Source organism: Dromaius novaehollandiae, chromosome 4, assembly GCF_036370855.1.
Source record: "Dromaius novaehollandiae isolate bDroNov1 chromosome 4, bDroNov1.hap1, whole genome shotgun sequence".
Lineage (NCBI taxonomy): Eukaryota > Metazoa > Chordata > Aves > Casuariiformes > Dromaiidae > Dromaius > Dromaius novaehollandiae.
The window spans coordinates 59,505,280-59,528,433 of NC_088101.1; the positions used below are offsets into that span (position 1 = coordinate 59,505,280).

The 23,154-nt window shown below is 38.9% G+C and overlaps 1 protein-coding gene and 1 long non-coding RNA gene across 4 annotated transcripts in view; one reads left to right on the plus strand and one right to left on the minus strand.

The window, feature by feature from the left end:
• Positions 1–3,487: 3,487 nt before the first annotated feature.
• Positions 3,488–22,414, plus strand: LOC135328268 (uncharacterized). Of its 2 annotated transcripts, XR_010389075.1 has the most exons (3): positions 3,488–3,677; positions 18,273–18,421; positions 22,158–22,414. It is a non-coding gene; the product is annotated as an uncharacterized LOC135328268 (long non-coding RNA). The 2 variants fall into 2 exon arrangements; XR_010389074.1 differs by lacking the exon at positions 3,488–3,677 and having other exon boundaries at positions 18,140–18,421.
• SLAIN2 (SLAIN motif family member 2) overlaps positions 11,279–23,154 on the minus strand; it is a 40,070-nt gene continuing 28,194 nt past the window's right edge. The window contains exons 7-9 of one of the 2 annotated variants that reach the window (XM_026093611.2): positions 21,371–21,448; positions 16,380–16,698; positions 11,279–14,972 (exon numbers count right to left, since the gene is read on the minus strand). In XM_026093611.2, the coding sequence (XP_025949396.2) occupies positions 14,906–14,972; positions 16,380–16,698; positions 21,371–21,448 (464 nt within the window). In that variant the 3' untranslated portion in view covers positions 11,279–14,905. The remainder of the gene's footprint in view (positions 14,973–16,379; positions 16,699–21,370; positions 21,449–23,154) is intronic. The other variant, XM_064511179.1, reaches the window with a different exon arrangement.

Genomic DNA, 23,154 nt, shown 5'->3' on the forward strand with positions numbered 1-23,154 from the left:
CAGTACGCACTCAGAGTCTGCCTTAGCATTTTTTTCTTTAAGCGATGAAATACCTTTGTGTGAGGTATCTTTACCTGAATTTGAATAGGAAATAATACTGCCTCAGGCACTATTCCCTTTTGATGTCATTCGATCTTTTTTTAGCCTTGGAGTATTGTAAGGATCATGATGAAAAGTCTTAATAAAATAAACGAGCGGTGAGTAATGCCTCTCGCAGTCCAGCAGAGCCACGGTGCGCTCTCAGTGCAGCCGGGCAGGGACAGCGGGGAGACGAGGCTGCCTCCAAAGGCACCGGGGTCAGCCTTGAAAGGCGAGCGGCAGCCCGCCGGAGCGGGGCGACGGTGCCATGACGGGGGGGCTGCCGCGCACGGCCGCAGCTCGGCAGCGGTGCGGGGGCACGAGGCGGCTGCAGCACGCTCATAGCAGCCCATGAGAAAGCTGACAAATGACGGTGCTTTAGGATGTGGCTGCAGTTTTCGGCCCAGATCCAACTGCGTCTATAGGCGTCCACTTCGCATGGAGGCTCCCGGCCACCTCTTAATTTCCGGTGTAAGAACCTAATCAGGCTTAGAGGCAAAAATCAAGTGGGGTAAAACGGGGGTAGGTAACACAAACGTAGTTATGTGTCTATAAAATCTGTATTTTTGTTTTTGCAAAAAAATACCAGATCATAGTAAATAACACACAGACTCTGTCTTCCCACAGAATAGTTTATATGTCAAAAAACACAGAAATAGATTGAATAATACCTACAGCAGCCTTTGCTTTATATTGCAGTAATTTAATTGAAGAAAGACACTCCAAAGACAAATTACATCCCTCTCCAGCCAAAGCTTTCTTCATATTAAAAGAGATGTTAATGATGAGTCCCATGGGAAAGATAGCAGTTAATAACGTCGATATTCTGTCTCAGGTTACACAAAAAAAAATCTTTGTACTCCGTTGCCGTTATTCATATTGCTGCATCTAGGGTTCATGGATGTGGAAGCATCCAGCGTGTTAGAAGCTGTGAAAGCACAGAATAAAAATGCTTCTTGTCCCGCTGCCAATATTTAAAATAATAATAAAAATGGATATATGTTATGCTCATAACAGATGAGCAAGCCTACAGCAAGCTTTAAAATAGGTGCACTAGTACCTAAATTAAATCTCTTGTGAAGAAAGCTATCTACAAAGTAATCGCAGACAAATGGGAGGAAAGAAGTCTCAAACATAGTAATAATCTCTTAATACTTGTCTTGCATAATGTTATATATTAATCACATGAAAATAATCTCGATACACCGTGTGTACATGCACTTCTAAAACTGTGAAAAAGTCGGACATTGTTGAATAACCTAAAGAATCCCCTTGATGTGAATCGATGATATTGGTAGAACTTTCACGTTGCTGTAGCCAAGGGTACTCTGGCTTTTGTGTGCTTGTTGATTTGCCGGGAAGATGACAGTTTGAACGTCCTAATCAACAAAGTACTTTCTTTCCCTTTCGGGGTGCGTAAGCAGAATGCCATATACAGAGCAAGGAGTGGTATTTTTTCCTGCGTGTGGTGTCTACTATACCAATAGTTGAAAATAGTGTCTTTTTTTCTGGGGCCTCATCTTTAAAAATAATTTTGATAAATTAAAATATTTGAAATGCTGCAAAATTGTTTAAATGTTTAAAATGCTACAGAATTGTTTGAATTTGGAAAATCTGCCTTAGAGTGAAAGGTTGCCGATCTGTTTAATGTGTCCAAGGTGAGGTCACTGGAAGACTTGGCTGTAGCCTCTGACTACCTGCGCGTGGAAAAGATCGCTAGTAATGGGAAAGAGCCTTTCCTATGCTGAGGGAGAAAGGCACAAGTAAATACAGACTTTAGAAATGGAAACTAGTTCCATTTCTAGTTCAGAGGAGGACTAAGGGGCATGACTTGCATGGGACGGGTGCTTGGATAGCCTGTCGAGGGGTAGACTGGTTTGCCGGCACTTGTTAGCTTCCAGGTCCAAGTTAATGACATTTTTCTACCTGCTCTAACCGCCTCGGTAGCTGTGGCTTGGATATAGGAATAACTGTCTGAACGCCATGGACCAGTGTTAACCACGAGGTCAGGCAGGGAGAGAGATCGCCATGAACCCTTGTGGGCCCAACATCTGTGCCTGCAGCACGGCTGCCCTCGGCACAGGACGTCTGCCGCAGGTGCAGCTGTGCTGGCGCCTGCGATTTCCAGCCTCCGCGTGCGGACGGGGGCATCAACATGGTCCATTGTCAGCTGCTGCGCAGATGAATGGATGGTCTTGGTTAGAGGCCGAAATTAAACACAAAAATTATTTTTAGGTCAGACTGGATTAAAAAAAAATCAATTTTACAGTAAAACCAAAATGACTGGATCTGCTAAAATGTTTCATTAATCTTTGTGCTTCTCTACTCTTTCTAAACTATGCCAATTTTTAAATGAAATGTAATTCCTTTTTTTCCCCTACATTTTGACTTAAAAAATTTTTTTTTCAGGCAAAGTGTTAGTTAAATCTATCACAAATTTGTGAATAGTTTAATTGGTCCAAAGCTGTATTTTTGAGGACACACAGTATTCCTAAACATTTCTCCTGTCTCTGCCTGCAACATCTGCTAAAAATGCCCGACCTAGAAGGTGCGTTCAGCTGCTTCAGGGTATAAGCAATGAGAGACTCGAAAATAAATGGAAGTAGCTTTGGAAAATAACCCAACAAGTACACAGAGATACAAAGGGTTTAAAATACTGTAAGAGAGATTTAGATTACATACTGACGGGGCGAGTAAAAATAATGGCACTGAAGCGTGGGAAGAGATTGCCTGGGGAGGCTGGGGCGGTCTCTCGGAGGAGGTTGAGCAAACCTCTCCGAGGGAGATGTAGTGGTTGAGCTGCTTTGGGGGAGTCTGGTGGCACCAAGGGACCCCTCCAAGCTCCTTCTGGCCACGGCTTACCTTCTCCGATGCCTCGTGGGGACGCTGTTCACTCTGGTCTGTGAAGACAGCCAACACCAGCCCTGAGTTTGAAAAGCTGTATTGGTAAAACTCCCTGTCTTTTTCTGGCACAGCTGCGTTTACACTAGTAGCTCCCGGCAGCACGTCGGGGATCAGACCTCTGACTAAGCTGAAATGTCACAAGAGCTTCACAGGGCAGAACTGAGGGCCATGACCTGAACTGCTTGTGAATTTTATTATGCTGGCATTTTTGCATACTGCCTCCAAATATGTACTTAGGAGCAAACTGGTCGAAGACTGGATATGCAGAGGAAGGAATTAAAAAGCCCCTAGCCCTGTATTTCAGAATGAAAGAATTCAAGAAAAAAAAAAGATCAGAATAACATATAGATCTACTGCCTTTACAGCTTGTTACCATTGTTCAGTCCATGATAATATAAAAAATGAAAACATTAGAAATATTATCATTAAATTTATTTAAACGTATTATATTTATTGCATACACATTTATTTTATATATTATTTTTAAATAGAATAGAAATGCTGTCACCACAGAACTGCCCGGCAAGTGCTTGGTTTTCCATTTCGCTTTTTCTGGACCGGTGGGGGAGAGCTGGGCTGCTGCGGGACACAGGTCGCTACCCCACGGCCGGCCTCCAAACCCCCTGTGCCCAGTAGCCTTCCCGGGAGCCTGATCCTTGCGCGCCAAGAACACCAGCCTGGAGGGGCACCTGCAGGTGAGGGGCGTCGGGGGGGGCACGGTCTCTTTGCACAGCAGCAATATTAGCGTTGCGTCGGGCGGGCAGCAGAAGCCTAGGTGCAGAGGGAATTGCAGCTGGGATTCAGTCACGGGAGGGGCTGAGAAATGTCAGTGGAATTTGCAGTTTGGACTTTAGCGTTCAGCATGTCAGCTGTTGCCAACTACTCTTACCATTCATTATGCCCTTAAAATTGAGCTTTTAGTTACTTATTTCTAAAAATCTAGCCCTTCGTTCTTGGATAATATCTTTCATTTCCTATGAAAGGTTCAGTTTTTTTGATCCCACTGAAATCATTGGCAAATGTGTCTTGACTGTGAAAAGAAAATGGCAGGGATCCTTAAGCGTGAGCGCGTGCATGCTGCAGGGACAGGGAGCAGCAGCCTGTGAGGGAGCCTCTCCACTTGAAGGGACAGAAGTGCTTGGACATCCTTGCTGTGCTGCAGACGCAGAGAATTTGAAGCCCTTGAAACAAAATCCCTATGATAAAGTTTGTTATTGATGCTTGCTCTAAGAGAACAGCAAGTCTTTCTTGCCTTGGATGTTCTGCGTGAGTAAAATTCCTAAGTGTTTATGGAGATGTAAAGTGATTGCTCATGGTTTAAGGCCATGCCCTTCTGAGGGTTTCATCAGTGCTGCTCAGATACTTCTTGTGCAAGAAACTGCAACTGAAAATTGACTCGGTGGATGTTTATTAGTTGTAGAAACACAGTTCCCAGCAGAGACTTTTTCCGATGAAGCGATCACACTGTATGTATGTGCTTCACAGAATTATTTTTGTAGCCTCTGGGGCAAGGTACCAGCTAGAGCTCAGGACATTTGGGTCCTGTGTGTGGTTTTGCCACTATTTCCACTGTGATTGTGAGCAAATGGATTAATCTCTGTGTATTACTTCTGTGGCTGCAAATGAGGATGATCATGTTACAACGCTGTATCCTTGCTTTGGAGAATAAGGTCTTTGGGGAATGGGGATGGACAGGGACCCTCACTGTTTTTGTCTAGCACCTAGCATTTTGGGACCTGGTTTTGATACGGCTTCTTGGTTGCGTGTTTAAACAAGCATCAGTTTGCTGTGAGAGGAGTTTTGGCATTTCCTACAGGACCTGGCCACTCTGTCGTCTCACTCTCCATCCCTGGCGCAGGTCCTGCACAGGGCTCCCTTACCTGACGGTTTTGGGCAGGACTTGTCCTGGAGGGCTTCCTTCCTCTTCGTGGGATTACTGCTGAGTGATGAGGTACATGTGTGAAAATGCAGATCACCAGCTAAGCTGTTCCCACTGAATTTCTTGAAACTTATGCCCAAATCTATTCTGATGTGGAAACCTCGAGAAGCCAGGCTGTGCAGAAAAGGCGACTGCTCCATCCATCCCATTGCAGAGCAGTGGTGACATCCTTTCGCAGTCGCTGCTGTAGCCTCTGAGCTGACACGGTCTCTGTGCAAGCCGGGCTCCTACCCCACATAATTTCACAGTTACACCATGACTGTCAGAGCTGGTGGCTCATCGCTGCGCTGGCGTTGCCTGAAGGAGGTAGGTCAGCTGTATTCTAGCACTGTGACCTGCAGATGGACATGTAGGAGGAATGAGAAAAAGATGTATTTCTCAAGTAATTCACCCCAGCTGTATGAATTGGTCAATATAAGCTCTTTTTTTAACATCCTGCAGTCCCGAGATTATGCTGCATGATGCTAAACACTTAATTAATAAACCAAAAGCAGAGGGAAGCTATTTATCAAATGTTAAATATTTCAGGAGGTTTGAATCCACCTGACACTGATCCAAGTCTAGCGGGGTATTTCAGACTCTGTGATACGTATGAAACAAAAAAAGGAAACAGTCAGTCCTTGTCCCAAATCTTAAAACCTAGTCAACAAGACTAAAATACCAGCAATGGTAGGTAAGCAGTCATTTTTAGTGTTTGGTATAATCTGTCATTTCTAAGAATTAATAGTGAAGTGCAGGAAGAGATACTCAGAAGTTTAGCTTGTGTCTCCCTCTTAGATAAGGCTACGTACCCTCTACAGGACAGGTGAGTTTTATGGCCTGCCCTATAGTCCCTGAGAACTGAGCTTTCCTGACATAAACGTAGCTGTTAAATTCATTCAGGACTTTCTGATGAATATGAACAGCTTTGCATAAATTCAGGAAGATGCTGTGGATTGAACTGTAGGTAGCTTTGGAGTGAAAACAACAAAGCAAGCCAGACCACCCTCTGGTGTTCGCATTAGGGAGCCGCACTGCCTGACCTAACAGAGCAAAAAAAAAAAAAAAAAAAAAAAAAAAAAAAAAATTATAATACCAAAAAAAAAAGTGTGAAAGAAAGACAGTAAAATGAAAGGCTAAAAGAGAGTCTGTAAATGAGCTATAAATGTAATCTGCCTGTTTTTAATACTGCCAACTTCACCATAGTATCTGTTTAGCGCCAACATTATTATTATTATTATTATTGCTAAACCATGTTTGATTAACAAAATAACTCCTTAATAAAATAACTGACTTCTAGATTAATTCTAGTATGTTTAATCCAATTGAACAGTAATAAAATTATAATTATGAAAGCAGTTAAACTAAGGAAGATGTGAAGATGACTAAGACATGTAAAGCAGAAAAGGAAGGCAATGGTGTACTGCCTGGGGAAAAAGGGACATTTGGGTCTGGAATGAGGTTGTTTGAAGACAGGTTTCAGTGACTTGCTTTGCTAATTAATGTTATTTGGTTATCTTCAAAATGAGGAGGATGCAGAAAGTGGGAATGTGCTGATAAAGTGAACTTGCTAATGACAAGAACTCGAGAGACAGTGGCCGCCTGGGAGAAGCGTACAGAGGCACTGCATGGCGTGGAAATGGGCTGAGACAGCGCACGATACCAACTGCGAGTTATGTGTTTTGAGACCAATAATGAGCCCTACTATTTTTTATACTCTAGTTCTACAACTGGTTCGCTCAGTCCAGGTGTAGGAGCTCTGAGTTCAGGTCTCATCTTTGCTGAGGTGGAGAAAATGAAGGTTAGAAATCAGTAGCCTCTGTTATGCATTAGCAAGCCCCAGTTGGTAGGCTGTGAGTTAGCTGGGAAGGGGAGCAGAGTGCTGTCCTTGTCTTCTACTGCCAAGGGGGCATTAGGCAAGAAGCTTGGCGTTGGTGGCTGGCGAGCAAGAGTGTGCTTGCACCTAAAGCTATGTCTCAGTGGCTTACAAATTAGTTCTCGCCCCTGCTCCACTCAAAACTCTAGTAATTTATACTGGACTACATATTTTCATATGGAGAGAAATTGTAAAGGTATGAAGACAAGAGATAGTTAAATCCCTGCATGCTGTTCAGGAGAAAGTAGTCTGAATTTGCCAGAGCTGAGCAGAGCATCATGCAGTCCCAAAGTCTGCTTTACTCCTGAATGAGAGGCCTGAGCTAGACTTGGGTGCTTTACCCATGCACATTTTTAATCAAATCACATTCCTGCAGTATGTTTATGTACCTTGGAATTAAGCCTGGGCAATACCATTCAGGCTGAGTTCATCTGTGCCCATATGAAGGGCAGTGCAAACACATCTACTTTTTTTTTTTTTTTTTTTAAAGGAGAAAAAAAAAATCCATCAGTTCTGATTTTTACAATAGATGTTATCAGCTCTGTGACTGTTGGTCTTATAAGTTGAGGGCTACCAAATTTCTGTTCTTAACTTATCCCACTGTCATAGACAAGCTGTGAGATGACTAGCTGCCCCTTTGCTGTAACTAGCAGAGCACCTGCTCCTTTCTGTGCACACACAAGCTATGGAAAGGCTGCTGAGCATCTCACTGATGAGGACTAGGACTCTTCGCCCACCTATAAGTGAGGTGTCATCAAAAGTGCATGGCAAAGTTGGGAACTGAATGAATTTCTCCTTGCGATTTTTGATCCTGCAGCTGTTCAGAAGGGCTCCGTGCACTGGCTTAATAGAGCCACTTGTGCCTTGGTCGTCTGGGAGGAGCGGCAGGAGCCGTCGCTGTCGCAGTCGCTGCTATCACTGTGCATTTGCACAATCAGCAAGGAGTTTCTGGTCAGCAGCTGTGGCCGTGCACCCGCCCGCGAGGCCTCTGCTGGGGAGCTGACTGCTCCTGACAGCAAGCTGAGGCATAGCCTGGGGTGCCTGCTCTGGCCTGCTGTCCTGCAGGGACACCGCGCTGCTGTCATGGCCATCCAGGCACTTCTCAGACGAAAGGGAGCCAGAACAACGTCCTCATAATTCTTCTGAAGCTGAGTCAGGTCCAGCAGCGTTAACGCTGGTTTCCTCTGGCTTTCCTGTATCACAGTAGATGAACAGGAACTATATAACCTTGCTCCAGGCTCAGTATTTGGGTGAGTAAATTTAAAGACATGGACAACCATAGATCTGAGAAATTACAGGCTAAGGCAGGAACTGGGTGAAGAGCAGAGTTTGTCTGATCCTCTCAGAATGGCAACATTTGCTTCAATAAGATTTCATTTTTCAAGAAGAAAGAGGAAATATTTAAGATGCCACACATTACTCCTGTCCTGCCAATCTTCATAAAGACAAACAGCTCTGTTTGAAGAAGAGAGAGTATATGGTGTTTCTCTAGCTCAGCGTGCACCAGAGCCAATCCGCTAGAAGCGCAGCTGACCTTACTGTCAGCCCTGAACAGGGGGCAAACCAAACTCCTTGCAGTGCAGAGCTTGGGCCAGCTTTGCGTTCTCCCGTCAGCATTTTGGCACCCATCTGCAGCATAAAAAGTGCAGAAGCAGCCATGAAATGGTACTGTAATATTAACCCTGGTGAATAAAGATCAGTCAGGTAACTAAGCTTTTGTGATTAGACATACAGCTTTGTTTACTCATAACCTCTGAAGGGAAACAGAAAACTTATTTGGGAGAAGTATCCTGAGACAACGAGGGGAGACTGCTAAGAGCTAACCTAAGTGCAGCAATGTGGGAGACAGAGCAGAGGCCACCCATGCTCCTGGCTGCCAATACAGTACAACTCAGATGTTTCTTATTCACGTACATAAGTTTAAAAAGTTAAGAGTAATATAGAATTTCAAGTCAAGGCATTGCTGATCTACTCCCATTTTGATAACCACTTTTTTTTGGCAGGGAGATGGGGAATAGTGTCTTTTTTCACCTTCCTTTTACTATAGAGTTTTTATTAAAAAAAAAAAAACTAACATGGACCACTAATATTTTTAAAGATGTTAACTGACCTTCTTATGGAAAGAAACTAGTTGAATTGATCTGAGTGCTCTTTTCCTGAAAGCAGAAAAACAAGCTTATACAGATAATGACAGAAAAGTATACTACTAACTCCACCAAATATTTTTAGTAGGAAATATCTATGCCATACTGAAAATGGTATTTTCAAAAAAATAAGTTATCATTTACATAAGAAATGACTCATTTCCAGTTTTATCAATTCACATATTTGTGCATTGCACAACAAAGCTTGAAAAATATATTACAGCAAGTAAAGTATCTTCCAAATTGTCTTTTAAGTTGAAAAAGCTAGGACGTCAGTTATTTGCCTGGTTCTGCTCCTAACTTCGTTGCTGGAGGAACATGGAAGTAGCTTGTCTCAGAGGCTTTATAAGTGGCTAGAAAGACCATGCGCTGGGTGAAGGGAATAGTTCGTTTGAAGTCTGACAAAGTTGTTTGTACCAGTAGTGTTTTTAAAGTGTCTAAGTGTCTGACCTCACAGCCAGATTGTGAAAAGTTGCAGTTTTGGCCAGTCTCAGAGAATAGAAAAGAACAGAAAGTAGAAGAATTCATAGTTTGTATTTTGCATGTTGTGCAGGGTTAATGAAAGTTAAATAAAATTGGGGATGGACACTGCAGTCACCTGCTCAGTGCAGCATATATACCACTCATACCTAATATGCTTATTTTTTGAATGTCACTTGCTGTAGCTGACAACAGATGTAAGCTTTTAGGGAGACTTTAATGAAGCAAGGAAGGCCAAGCACACTAGGCGAAAAGACATCACAAACCATTCTCCTGGAGGCTTTATATCTGTAAAATATTAAAACCCTTTTCTAAAAGAAAATGGAATTATATTATTACCTATGTAAAAGTTAATGACAGGAGCTCAGCTTACAACAGTAGTAGTATATTCTTCTCTTTAGTCTTACAGTCTTCGGAAAGATCTAAATCAGTTTTCTGTCTCATGATGGTGAAACGCTGCCTACAGAATCTCAATCTTACCAGCACGTTCTGCTCACAGAACTTTTAAAGCTAATTGTATTTCTAATTTTTTTTTTTTTTTTTTTTGGTAATTCACTGTTTTTAACAGGGGTGCATGATGCATTAAGTGGAAAAATCACTTTGCTGGTAGGGATTCATTTTAGCTAGTTGTTCCTTTAATCCTGCCGAAGACCTGTAACCAAGTTTAATCTATACAGCTACATTTGGTGTCCTCTAAGTGGACACACAAAAAGAGGACAGTGATCGACAGTACAACTGTATGAGATACCAGGCCTGAAAATACCATTATAAAACAATTCCATGGAAAATGAATCTAAAGGAGCCTTTGCTCCTTTAGAGTCTTCACCCAGAACTGTAGTAACTAGAGAATTAATAAAAGACCTTTAGACAGAGGAGAAAGCCTCTTTTTTCCTGTGAAGTTCTGTTGTAAAATGAGCGTACACGCTGGAGAGACCCTGAACATCAGTGTCCTCTTCCTGAAACAACACTGCGGATACACTACCTGTAGGTGTCAGTCTTGTACTAAAAAATGGCCAATACTCAAGTCAAACAGCTTAAGGGTCATGTGCATGCGCACGTGTTTTAATCAAAGCAACCTCACTTTGCAGTTGTTTTACTTAAAAAGTAAAATATTATCCAAGTTTACTCCTGTCTTTACAGAGCAAGAGGCAGAACTAAAAATGCATTATCATATTTAACAAGCTTTCCACAATATCCGTTTTTCTCTCATTCTCAGAAATACTGGAATTAAAAGTTTTAAATTATCAAAACTGGGTGCTCTTCCGCCACCCAAAGACTTCAGCAGCATAAGCAGCAAGCAGCTTTAGTTCAGCAGCATAAGCAGCCTTCTGCCTCCTTACCATCAAATGTTCATCATTTATTTTTCTTCACCACTGCAATCAGTCTCATGGACTGTAATACTCTATCAAATAAAACATGACCTACCACTTCTATACCAAAACCAAAGGAACTGTCATATTTTCTCTCAAAATAAGGGAACAGCAGAAACAATCTTTTCTGTCTCAAGTCTTGGCATATCACGATGCTAACTATAAATAATAGTTTCACATAGAAGAGTTTGTTACAGAAATTTGCTAAAAGAGAATCAGGAAAGGGTATTGACTTGCCTGTAATTTTGACACTGCTCTTTATTTCCAGAGTGCAGGGAGAAAGGAAGAAAACTGCCTGACTGCTGAACTAAAATAAAAATCATGAGGGAAGGAGGAGTGGATCAGATTTTAGAAGATGTGAAGCCAGCTCCATATGAATAGGTCAGCTAGACAGGGTGAAATGTTTCTATCTGTGGACTTAAATACTAAGTAGGGGACTACACTAAAATAAATAATACATAATATAAGGAATAATAGTATAAATAGGATAAATAATTAACAGCGAACCTCAGTGGTTAAATTTTATTAAATACATTTAACAGTAACACATCAAATAGAAGTAAACTTAGTTTAACTATATTAACGCCAACATGATAAAAAGATGTTATTCACGTTAGAGGAACAGGCTTACCATATCTGTCACATCTCAGCTATTGTTACAAAATTGTTAGGTAGCATCTCCACTATAATAACCTCCATTTAAACAAAACTGCAAAGAGCTTGTTACTTATTCCACTCATATTACTCAGAGTGTTCTAGATTTCAGAACTGTGAAGTCTGATTATTTGCAGCCTACTGCAGTGGTAAAATAGATAAGCAATAAACTAGCTAATACAAAGGCAGCAGTTAGATGATTCAATCAAGGTGTGGCAGAACATGCAGACTGTTGCATATGTTGCTTTGTAGCAAAATGCAGATTACAGAAAGTTCCCAAGTTCAAAACAAACTTCCTGTATGTATGAGAGTCAAAACACACAACAGAAAAGAATATAGCAGTAAAAGCATAAAATATTGTTTGGAAGAAGATGCACATATAAAGCAATGGCTAAGAGTTGCTGGCCACACACCGCTCTTAAAAATATTCAAGGCTTCTTGTTATCCATCAAAAGATATAGGCATTCATATTTGAAATAGATAAAACTTATACTGAACAGTTCAAGGAAGGCTTACTAGCTACAGTTTTACAGTGCTCAATTATCTGTGTAAGAATGAATTCCAGAATTTTCAAAATGAAAAAATTCTTTCATTCAGTGGTTTGAAGTGAGCATGAATTCTGTAAAAATGAAAGGCAGATCATGTACCAGAGCTTTAGACTGTTGTCTAAATGTGTGTTAGACTCAATTTATTAATTACTGACCCTGTAACTCATCTTGCTAACTACTGGAACACTGAAATTGTAGGCAAGTAAATACATACAGGAATTTAGGTCTAGGATTTGGCAGCTTGACACAGTTCTTAAAAATAAAACAAAACAAAAGATCTTTTAAAAAAGCCTTTAAAATTTTAGAAACAGTTTGTTATAAAAATAATGACCCAGGAAGTGTTTTATGGTAAGAATATTTTATATATATATTTTACACTTTTAACACTTACAAAAACATTCAAACACAAAAAATTAAATAACTTTGGAAGCAGAACAAGTCTTTCTGCCTACATACATACAACAATTCCGAGCTGTTGGCACAAAAAGTAATCCACATTCATAAAATGCTTACTACTATATCAAACATAAGTTAAGTAAATCATAGGCACTAGTTTATCAAATCCATATTTCCACTTCTGCAGTATATCTCTAAACATGGAGCCCCACGATTTCCTGATATCAATAAACTGGTAATGCACAAAGGCTTTCTAGTAAACAGACAGTTTCTCTTTTCAGGAAGTTGTTAGCTATGTTTCAGGGGGAGAAGAATAGCAGAGAAAAGAATGGTTATAGAAGTTAAGCTCAACTTATCCAAGTGATGAATTACTTAAGGAAACACAATAATTTGATGCAGCCACAGGGAAACCCCAATATCTTCATCTAAACTGACTTTCAAAATTTAAAATTTATTTGTTTAAAAGAATCCAATTAAAATTTGCCTATTTTCAATGAAGATTGCAGCATTGCTTTGTAAAATGCTGAAATGTTAAAATTTGGATTTTAATGAGAACAGGTACATTTGATCTAGTCCTGTCTTCTGCTTAGTAGTTACATGAGATATTTACTAACTGATATCCATCATCTGTGCCAGAAAATGGCACAAGACTAGATTAGTGGTATGTACTGGTCTAATGGTGGAAGGTAGGATCTTTACCCCTGCTGAAATCATATTGAATTACAATATACTTGATACCCTGACTTCAAAGTCTCAGCACAGATCTCAGTCTGGAGTGTGAAGTCATTGGTCAATCCAAAGTTTGCCTACAGCTGCTTGAGTAATTAGAGCTGCAATTTAGTCTCCTCTCCTTCCTATTTGGCTTCTTCCAACTCAAGTAGTATTGCATGGCTTTTCATCCAGGAATATGTTAATGCTGGCCTAAAATTCAAGTGCTAGAATTTCAGGATTAGTTACCCTCTTAGTGGTGGGAATCAAAGTACACCAGCAGTTCACAGCTCTGATACTAACAGGGTTGAAGGCCACCTACCGTCCAATCCAACTTCTAGTGTTTGTCAGTCATTGCACAAAGGATACCATTCACATTCTGTTACTTCATCAACTGTACATCCAAAATTTTGAAAAAGCTTCAAACAAAATCCCTTCCATTTAACTCTTCCCACCCAATACAACTTTACAAATGTTTGCATGACGTCTTCCAAAACAGAAAGCAATGGTTCAAATGCTAATTATATGAATGAGTTCTGACCAAGATGTGAGTGCTAGAATAAGTCAGAGCCACCAGAAGAATTTAATAGTTTGTAAACAGATGTAGCAGGTTTCATACTCTGTTACCAGTAATGTAAGATACATATATGTAAGGCAAAGTACATATTTAAACACACTTACATGGGCAATAACTTCTGTAAAAATATTTACAATTTAAAATAAACCAATTTAAGAAATGGATGAAAGTAAAAAAATAGGATACAGAAAACTCCCTCATACCATGGAACATCATCTAAATGAATATCATTTGGCATTGAGAGTACAACTCATTACCTTGGAATTTGTATGTTACAAGTGCATAGTTGTGTTTCCTTCCCATTAACTATCAGCATTTACAGTTGTGTTCCAGGCTGTAAGCATAGTGGTATGTTATTAGAACAAATTAATAGTACTACTTGCTCTTTCCTTTTTAAGGAAACCTGCTATAAAAAAAAGTTTTCCCCAAATAGCAAGCCATGTGTTAAAAATGTGGCTACAATAGCAAAGGCCATCTTTCCTGAGCAAGGAACTTTAAGGTTTAGAAAGATTGTATAACTGATACTAAGCCCTTTTGGCAATCAAACTTATAACAGCATGTAAAACTGATATATCAAATCAACATACGAAAGATGCAATCTATACTACTGCATTTCTGTACATCTGCTACATTCAAACCTTTACTGATTAAAAAAAAGGCATGACTACCATTTACTGTTCTGCTTAATCCTCCAGAGTAACATCTGATTCTTTCTGAAGGATGTACATACCACTTCCCCAACAGAATCTTACACAATTGTTAAAGTCAATGTTTCACTAGCACTGTAGCAGTCTGCAATCAGAATATTAGCTCTGATTAATATAGTGTTGTTTCAATTGTATGTATTCAGTCTCTCTGCTGAATTAAAACAGACTGAAGTTTTGGACAATGTAAGTTGGCTGTTATACTTGCTGCTTTTCAAGATGGGCATTTCTTTGGCATTCGTTAGGTTTTTGCCCAGACATTGGCCACTGTCATAAATGCTCAAATTGATACACTTTTAGCAAGCAAGGAAAAAAAACCCCAACAGAACTGATAGCAATTTCATGTAAAAGCGATTGTATGATCACCAAACATCTGATGTTAGATGTCATTAAAGTGCTGCTTTATAATCTCTGCCAGTTTGTGCTAATTAGAGACAGAGAGGTCTGGGATTTTTACAAATCCCAAAAGTCACATCTGAACAGTCTGTATAATCAAGCTGTCTTTTAGCCTGGTGAGGAAGTATCCATGAGCACTGGAACTTTGCAGTTCAGTAGCAGCCATCTTTCCAGCTCTCATCTTTCATGTTGCCATAGGTTTTGGGAGCAGGTAATGATCTAAAACAAAATGAGATTTATTTCAGTTTCATACTTAGATGCTCAAGTCTCCATCCACAATACCTAAGAATTCTATAAATCATTAAAATATACACTTTATTCATTTGCCTTTCTGCAATACATTTTACTTAACATAAACACCAAAGTATTTGCAGTTTAAGGTTTAATGTACTATATGTTGAAAATTAACTTCAGCGTCAGACAATCATCATCATAAATGAACAGAAACCTTTCACTATTGTACTCTATAAGAATACAAGTTTAATCTGCCGACATTTAAAAATAGGCCATTTTTTCAGTGATGCATGAACAGGGAAATCCTTGTTTAAAGTATTACATTTTGCTTATGTCAAAATCTTAAAGTTTGCAGATACTGCATTATTGAATTGTGTACCTAAATTTTCAAAAACAATAGCTGTGTACATTTAGTAAGTGAAACTCTTTACTATAAGATTTGTTGTGATTAGGACAACTACATTTCACTAGTATTAAGAATTTCCTGTCAAAAACAACTGCTTTGTATTACACTAACTTTCGTATTGAGACACAGTGCAAGACAGTCAATATTGTGCCAGTCATTTGTTATTCCCCTGCCCACCACTCATCACAGAACGTAACTCCTCTACTTTGTTATTTATGCCTGCTTTGTCCATTCTGTGATACTGGAGACCAACGGTTTATCCTTTCGTTTAAGGGGACTCTTACTATTCTTCATGGATGACTGCTTCCTTGTGTCAGCTGGCTTTCATGTGACACCTTCAGTGGAAAACAGTAGCAATGCCTCCAATGGCATTAAGAGCACATACTCTGAATTTATGCATGGCTTCCTTCTGATTCTCCTGAAGACAAACTGTCTGTGCAGCCTTTCCATTTAATACTTAGTCTCTTGGGCTTGTTTTCCAAAACACTGTCATTAGGCAGCTTCCACATCTGGATGCTAGCACAAAGGTTACGTTGGGGTTGAAAATTCTGTTTTGTTCTGACTTAACTGTCCTGATTTTTATGTGAAGTTTAACAAATGCTATGGATGCCTCCTCTGTCCTTAATATCTCTTCCTTCTTAAAGTTTCTGGCTGCACAAGGAGAGAAACTGTTCTACTGTGGTGCCACTGCTTGACATCTGGATTAAAAGGCACTTAAATAATTTTGACTTCAATACACATTACTCTCAGTGGTATAAATGAATTTTTGCTTGCCAGCTACATTTCAATGACTTTTTAACTCTCAGTTTTGTTCCAAATCTATTTTGGAAACATGGGTAAATACTTCACATGGAGGTCTCCATTTCCATTGTTTCTAAAGACCTTGAGACCAAAATAAGAACTACACGAAGAAGCAGCACAAATATACAGTGTACAAAATTCATTAAGAAAAGTTCAAATTAAGATGGTCTCAGACATATACTCACCTGCGAACAGGCTGTGCAAGTTTGCTGCGAGGCACTGGGATGCCCCCAGTAGAAGGGGCACTGGGTCTGGGCAAACCACTCCTCATCCCTGCTGTCCCTGCTGGTCTGGTAAGAGTAGCACTGTTAATGCTGTTGGCAGGGCTTGGCAAGCCTGAACTCTGAGCTGCAAGAGGCCCTGGTGAAGAACTACTGTGTGTCAGCTGTGTGGCTTCTGGAGAAGCAACAGAACCAGGTCCATGGTTACTAAATGCTTTCACTGGTTGTCGGAGAGCTAGGGGAGATGGTGCTGCGGGTGAGCGGAATTTACTTGGAGAAGGTACTGGAAAATAAAATATAGAAGTTACTTTCAAACTGAAATTACAGTATAACTGATAACTCAAAAACCAGAAGCAACTTTATGTGAAAATTCAAACAATATGGAATGTATAATGGAATACAGCCAATCAAGCAGCAATGAGAAACAGGAATTCAGATGTCCTCTTTGTCATGTGTTTTTGATATCATAACTCTAACACTCCATCTGCCTACTGTGAGTATTTATCTGGATTTATAACAACAGTAACACATTAACCATTACATAAGACCAACATGTCAAAAAAAAAAAAAAAGTGAACGTATTTTTTGAGGAGAAATTCAGCTGCTTAAGACACATGTGAACCGAATTCCCATTCCTGAAAAGAACACATTCAAGAATACAAGGTTCTAGTGTGCCATATTCTTTAAATAGAGCCAAAGTGCAGATTAGCCTTCAGTGATGAAACTGTCATGAGAGCAGGACATCTTAACGTTTCTTTTATGCTTTTCTTTTTAACCAAATCCATTGAATTAAGATTCACCTAATGATATGATCAATTTCAAGAATTATTGTCTGAAGGGAAGAAAAAAAACCAGGGCCAGCCAACCCCCAAACCCAAAGAGGTTAAGATACTAGGCTACACAGCTATGAATCTCAAACCAGACAGCTATGAATCTCAAACCAGACAACTACAATGATTTACAGCCTTCCTCTTCTTACAAACATTATCAGATTTATCAGTATCACTAATGCCTGATTTAAATACTTCACATCACAGTTAGTATGTAAAATGCAGGCCTTTAACAAGCCCTTTCTGGGAAAGCCTATATGCCAGTGAAAATCCATTTATAAGGTTAGTCTCTTACTATAGAGCACATTGTGCAAGCCCTTAATACAAGGTGTACACACAAAGGTACTCCATCAACAACTTATTTTATACAGTATGTATATTTTTCTCAATGCTATTAATATAATAGTAAGAGGTCTCATTTATTATATATCTAGGAATTTACTTCTGATTTTTATTAGAGAGTTAGCAATAAACAACAGAACTGATCTTCATAGCAAGATACTGACAAAAAGAACATTCAACTGTCTCACAGTAATGCCAAAGCTTAAGCACATTTCTTCACGAGTATCAGAAATATTTTCAAAATAAGCATAATGAATCACTGAAAAGAATACTTAAACTAATCCGTCATCTTAATACTTAAATAGAATGTCACCAGCTTTTCAAACTCATTAGGGTGGGATTCAGTAACAGCTAACACTGGGCAATCAATTCAATTAGGAAAACGTATCAAATCAGATTTACATTTAGTGAACTTGCATGAACTATTATTTCCTCTACAGAATAAACTTATTTACACAGACACCAAAGTTGAGTCTTCTGACAGATGTTGTAACAAAAGAGATGGTCCTTCACAAAGCTTTTACTATCATTTTAAAAGCTAGATCCACTGATAATGAAAAAAGTAGTAATGACAGGAACATGAGATCCCAAATGTGGTAGAGGGGAAGTGGCAGTTTTCAGGTTGTGCTTTGAAGTCATTCCTGACAGGGGATATTTAGGAAGTTTAATATGTGCTTTATTACAGATGTGGATCTTGAGGGCTATAAATGCCTTTCTGGATCATCCAAGAGGGCATTTCCACAGAGAAGCAGCAATACCAAACACAGCATGAAGCCGTTCATGGGGAGAGCTGACAAAACAGGTGATAGAGATGTCAACAATACATGACAGTTGGTAAGTAGTGAGGAGAATAAATAAAAACCCTTAAAATAAAAAGCTTGGGGTCAAGCCAGAGGATGGATTAAGGAAAGCATTAATAGCAGGATGACTGGACAAGAACAGCAGTGAAGTGCTACTAGGATTAAGAATGATTAGAGGTTGTTGAAATGTGACATTGCCTGCAACATTGGTGTAAGCCAATCTGTAGGATTTCCCAGTGATTCTACAGTTTAAACATACTGAGCTTTTATTACTCTACTTTTCATTATTACACCTGCTGTAACACACATGTAACATCATGTTAGCAACTGAGCAATACTAATACATTAAAAACTGAAGACACTTTAGCTTTGGGCCTGCTAAGGACTTAGCACACTCAGAGTCACAATGGGGAAAAAGTTTTATGTACAGAACATAATCAATAAAAAATTAGAACTGAAAAAATGTTGTCACTTTCCAGTGAAAGCAAGTATCCAGTAAATTAGGTCTCTCCATTCTCCAGTTCTCTTGACCATATTTTACCATATTTCCAACTTGAGCTATCAGTTCATAAAATGTTTCCTGTCAACACAATATTGCAGACATTTCTGAGAGCTGCATTCATTCTTTGTCATAAAAGAATGAATTGTCTTCTAATGTGCTGTGATCGCCAAAGCAGTCCGCATGATGCAGTCACTGGCAAACTGCCTCATAACGCTGTTCTGCACATAAAGAATTCTCTCCTAGAGCAGTTTTGGATATTTAATAAAACTCAATTCGGTCTATTTAACATGTAAGACAGGATCACAAGGAATGAGGTATTGCCTTAGTCAAAGTCTATCCAATATTCTATCCCAACATGCAGTATTGAGCTGATATGTTTAATAAAAACACGTAGCGATCGTGTTCAACAACATTACACAACTCCATCTCCTTAGAAACTCAACAACTAGAACAAGGTATAATTAATATCTCTGTCAGTACTAAAAATGCATGGCATTGTGCAGTGATGACATTTAGATCTCCCACCCTCTCAGAACACTGTCCTTGACCAGAGGCAGGGTGATTACCACCTGACAAAATAGGAAGCTGTGCGGCTACAGATGCCTGGATTGCATCCCAAAGCCTGCTGCTGCATACTGACTTGACCACTTTTCCAAAAACAGAACTGATTCTGATATAGTTTTTATATCGTAACCATCATTAGGAGATGATTCAGACTGATAGGAAAGAACAGATGAGATCAGACAACGGGAGTCAATAAGCTGCCCCATTATCTGACTGATGCTAGATTGCTGAATAAGCCTCAACAAATCTGTTACAGTGAGGTAGAGTTTGTTATTTGAATGTATTTTGAACTGTTTTACAGAAGATGATAAAAAGTGCCAAAGCCTTTGTGTGAAGGTTTTAAACTATGTAATGAACAGCATTTTAAGGAACTAAAACCAATTTTGTTCAGTCATTTACCTTTTTGAAACAAAAGTTGTTTTTCATACTGCATAATGCTTCTATAACCATAAGAATCTCAGATCAGAAACAAGAAAATCAAGACACTAAGGACTATAAAATAGCAAATAACTGAAAAAGACATGCTGGGTTCTCATTCTCAGTGACCAATGACAGCAACCAGAAACAAGAATGTGTAACTGGCAGTGCAATACACTCAGTTCATAATTCTTTAGGCTTTAATAAAATTTTACAAATAATACAAACTCAAAGACAAGTTAATTTCTGTACAGGTTTCAACAGCTCCAGACTAGACCATAGAGCTCATAAGTTTTCTAGACATCCAGATGAAGGCAAAGGAATCTGGAAAGGCAGCACAGAAAGCTCTGTGCAGGAACAGAGATGGCAGTCTTATCCCAAAGGAGAACATTGAGAGAATTTTTCCATTGGCTAAGAAATTTTTGAAGGCTGTTAGAGACCTCTGCTTAGCCCTGTGAATCTGTTTCAGAGTCATTATGTTTTGCTATTTAAGGGGAAGACAGGACAGTAGAACTTCCTACATGGAATAAAGTTGACCGAAGTTAGCACTGTTAAACCACTGACAGAAACACATGCATTCTGTGATCCACTTTCAGTATCTGCATGAAGGGTTCCTGTAGTCCTTTATCTAGTATACATATAGCTTATAAATTAGTCACAAGTGAAACATGATCTTAAAAATGAGATCTTCTAGATTTTAGTAGACAACAGGACTAACTATGCGTAAAACCAAAAACATGAACTTACTTTTCTTGGTAGTGAAACAAAGGTCATGTATCATGTATGAGGCTGCCAGAACTTAATTAAAAATCAGTTAAAATTTGTTTAATTGGATTACAGACTCGATTATTTCATTTTCTTCTCAAAAGGAAATGAACTTCAGCCATTAGTAACCTGGAATATTATATACAATAGTCTCCAATTCCTTGACAAAAAAATATAAATCTAAATTATGCTATATTTTAGGGTTAATCTTCCAGTTCTGAGAGGAAAAGAGAAAACACAAGCATGTGTGTGTGTAGTAACACTCAAGCTGACATTCTAGGCTAATCTTTTCAAGGACAAGCTCTTGCTTCTAGCACAGAGTAAAGGATATTTTCATTTGCCTGAGTATTTTTCCAAATCACAGAAAGAACAATTTTGGTTTTGTGTTTTACAAACTGTACACTACAATCAAAAATATTCCTATCCAAATATAGCCTTACTGAATATGGCTTCAGAAGTTTGCTTTTCTAATTCAAGCTTCTTGATTCATGCTAGAAGTCACCAATCCTTGGATTTTATATCAATATCAGGTTTAATACTTTCTTTTTTTTAAATGATGCAGGGCCATGTTTTAGTATTTAGACAAAAAGTTATGTACTTCGATACAGCAAGGTCCACTCAGTTAATCTCTACATGCAACAGTGTTTTTATTAATCTAGGATATGCATGATTTAACACAGGTGAACAATTATGTAAGATTTGCTGGAGCTTGATAAGAGGTTGTAAGTTAATTACCTCCTTTTGTAGATGGAGTTTGAAGAAACTGTTTGGTTTTGAAGGCAGCACGAGGCAAATTTTTCTGCCTTTGCAGAGCTGTTGAAAGACAAGAAGTGTTATATTTGTCTAAAAAGATAAGAAAACTAAATTTATTGGGAATTTCAGAATTGCATCCGCTTGTGAAAGCATCAAGGAACAGTGCAAGTAAACCACATAACAGTTTTCAAAGCTGTTATGACTGTGGAAGAGAACGTTTTTGGTTTTGTATTTTTTTAAATGGTGCTTGCTCTTAATGGCAAAGAGTTGCAAAAGGAGCGTGTCAGAAATTTTGCAGTGCAAAATGTGCAGATTCTGTAAGAGTAAAGAAGCTTCTTGCAGGGCAAAAAACCCAGAAAGGCAAAAAAAATTAATATACCAAAGGGAGAACAAGCCACCCAGCAAACATGCTACAGCAATATGAGTGCAAGATTAGATAAAAAGATGAAAACTAAGCTGTCAGATTTGACCTAGCAAGACTAAACTTTTCATTTTAAAGCAATTTTTTTCAAAAAAGTATTCTAACACTGTACAAAAGCACAAATCTTAGTCTAAACATGATCACTATATAAAAACAAGTTACATTTTTCAGTTTTGCAAACTTAAGCAATTTTAAGAGGTGTCTGTGCTTTTCCCAAAAGGTATACAAAAGAACTCAAACTTAAAATGAAAAGACACAAACCCCAAGATTATCAGCTGCCAGTACAGATGGTATGCCAAAAACTTTTTTTTTTTTTTAAATTGTTCCTGTGTCTCATCTTTTTTGTAGCAATGTTCAATGACTGCTACTGCCTTGAAATGACCTTACTGCCTACAGATTTCCAAGAGAGAAGCCAGTATTCCAAGAGCTGCGGAAACTTGGCAAAGAAAGAATTACCTATGGCCAGAAGGAATGTATTGATTCAGCATATTTTCACTGCAGTGTATTTAAGGCAGGAGGAAAGAAAGTTGTCAATGAAATAAAGCTTTGCCTTCACAAAGGCTTGTTAAAATGACTTGTATGAATAAACATCTCTGCTCACCTCATTGTATAGAATTTATACCAGCAGAAAACAGATAGCACTAGTAAGGCTCATTTCCATAGTGAGAGGGAAGAAAGATGGGGGACAGCTGCACATAAAGATCTTCCCCTGAGTATGGAAGCTCAATAATCCTAACACAAACAGGTGAATATCCTGATAAAGAAGTTAGGAGGAGGAGCTATTAGAATTAGTTAATCCTATTTTCTAAACCTGATATATTGCCACCACTATTCCCGTCCTTCAGTCAGTTCAAAACTCACAATAATTTGTGAACAACAAAAGAATTGCATCATGTTTTACCTTCATCCTGAAAACATGACTAGGTCTATTAATTTTAACCTTAATTATTAACTAAAAACCTATTTTCTGTAAGTAGCAAAAAGAAAATAGAGCATTTATAAACATGATACCATGTTGCCTGTGGCCTATTAAGAGCAAAAATTATCCTTTCTACCAACTAGATCGTGATGGCAAAAAAAAAGCATGAGCAATATGCAGTTCTTATTCAACTTCTGGCATGTGGTCTTGCTATAAACTTCTAAGGCATACCCATAAACAGTCGATTAAACACAGTAAACTGTTTAAAAATGAGCATAATTCCCAAACCAGTTTTCTTAAAGGAATTTAGTGAAGCAGACCACTGGCCAGAGTGTTTCTGCCCACAAGCATTCCATAATACCATTTTTTACTGAATCAGTGCTTTTGTTTTGCCGCATAAAATCGAGAACAGCTTCTTCCTTCATA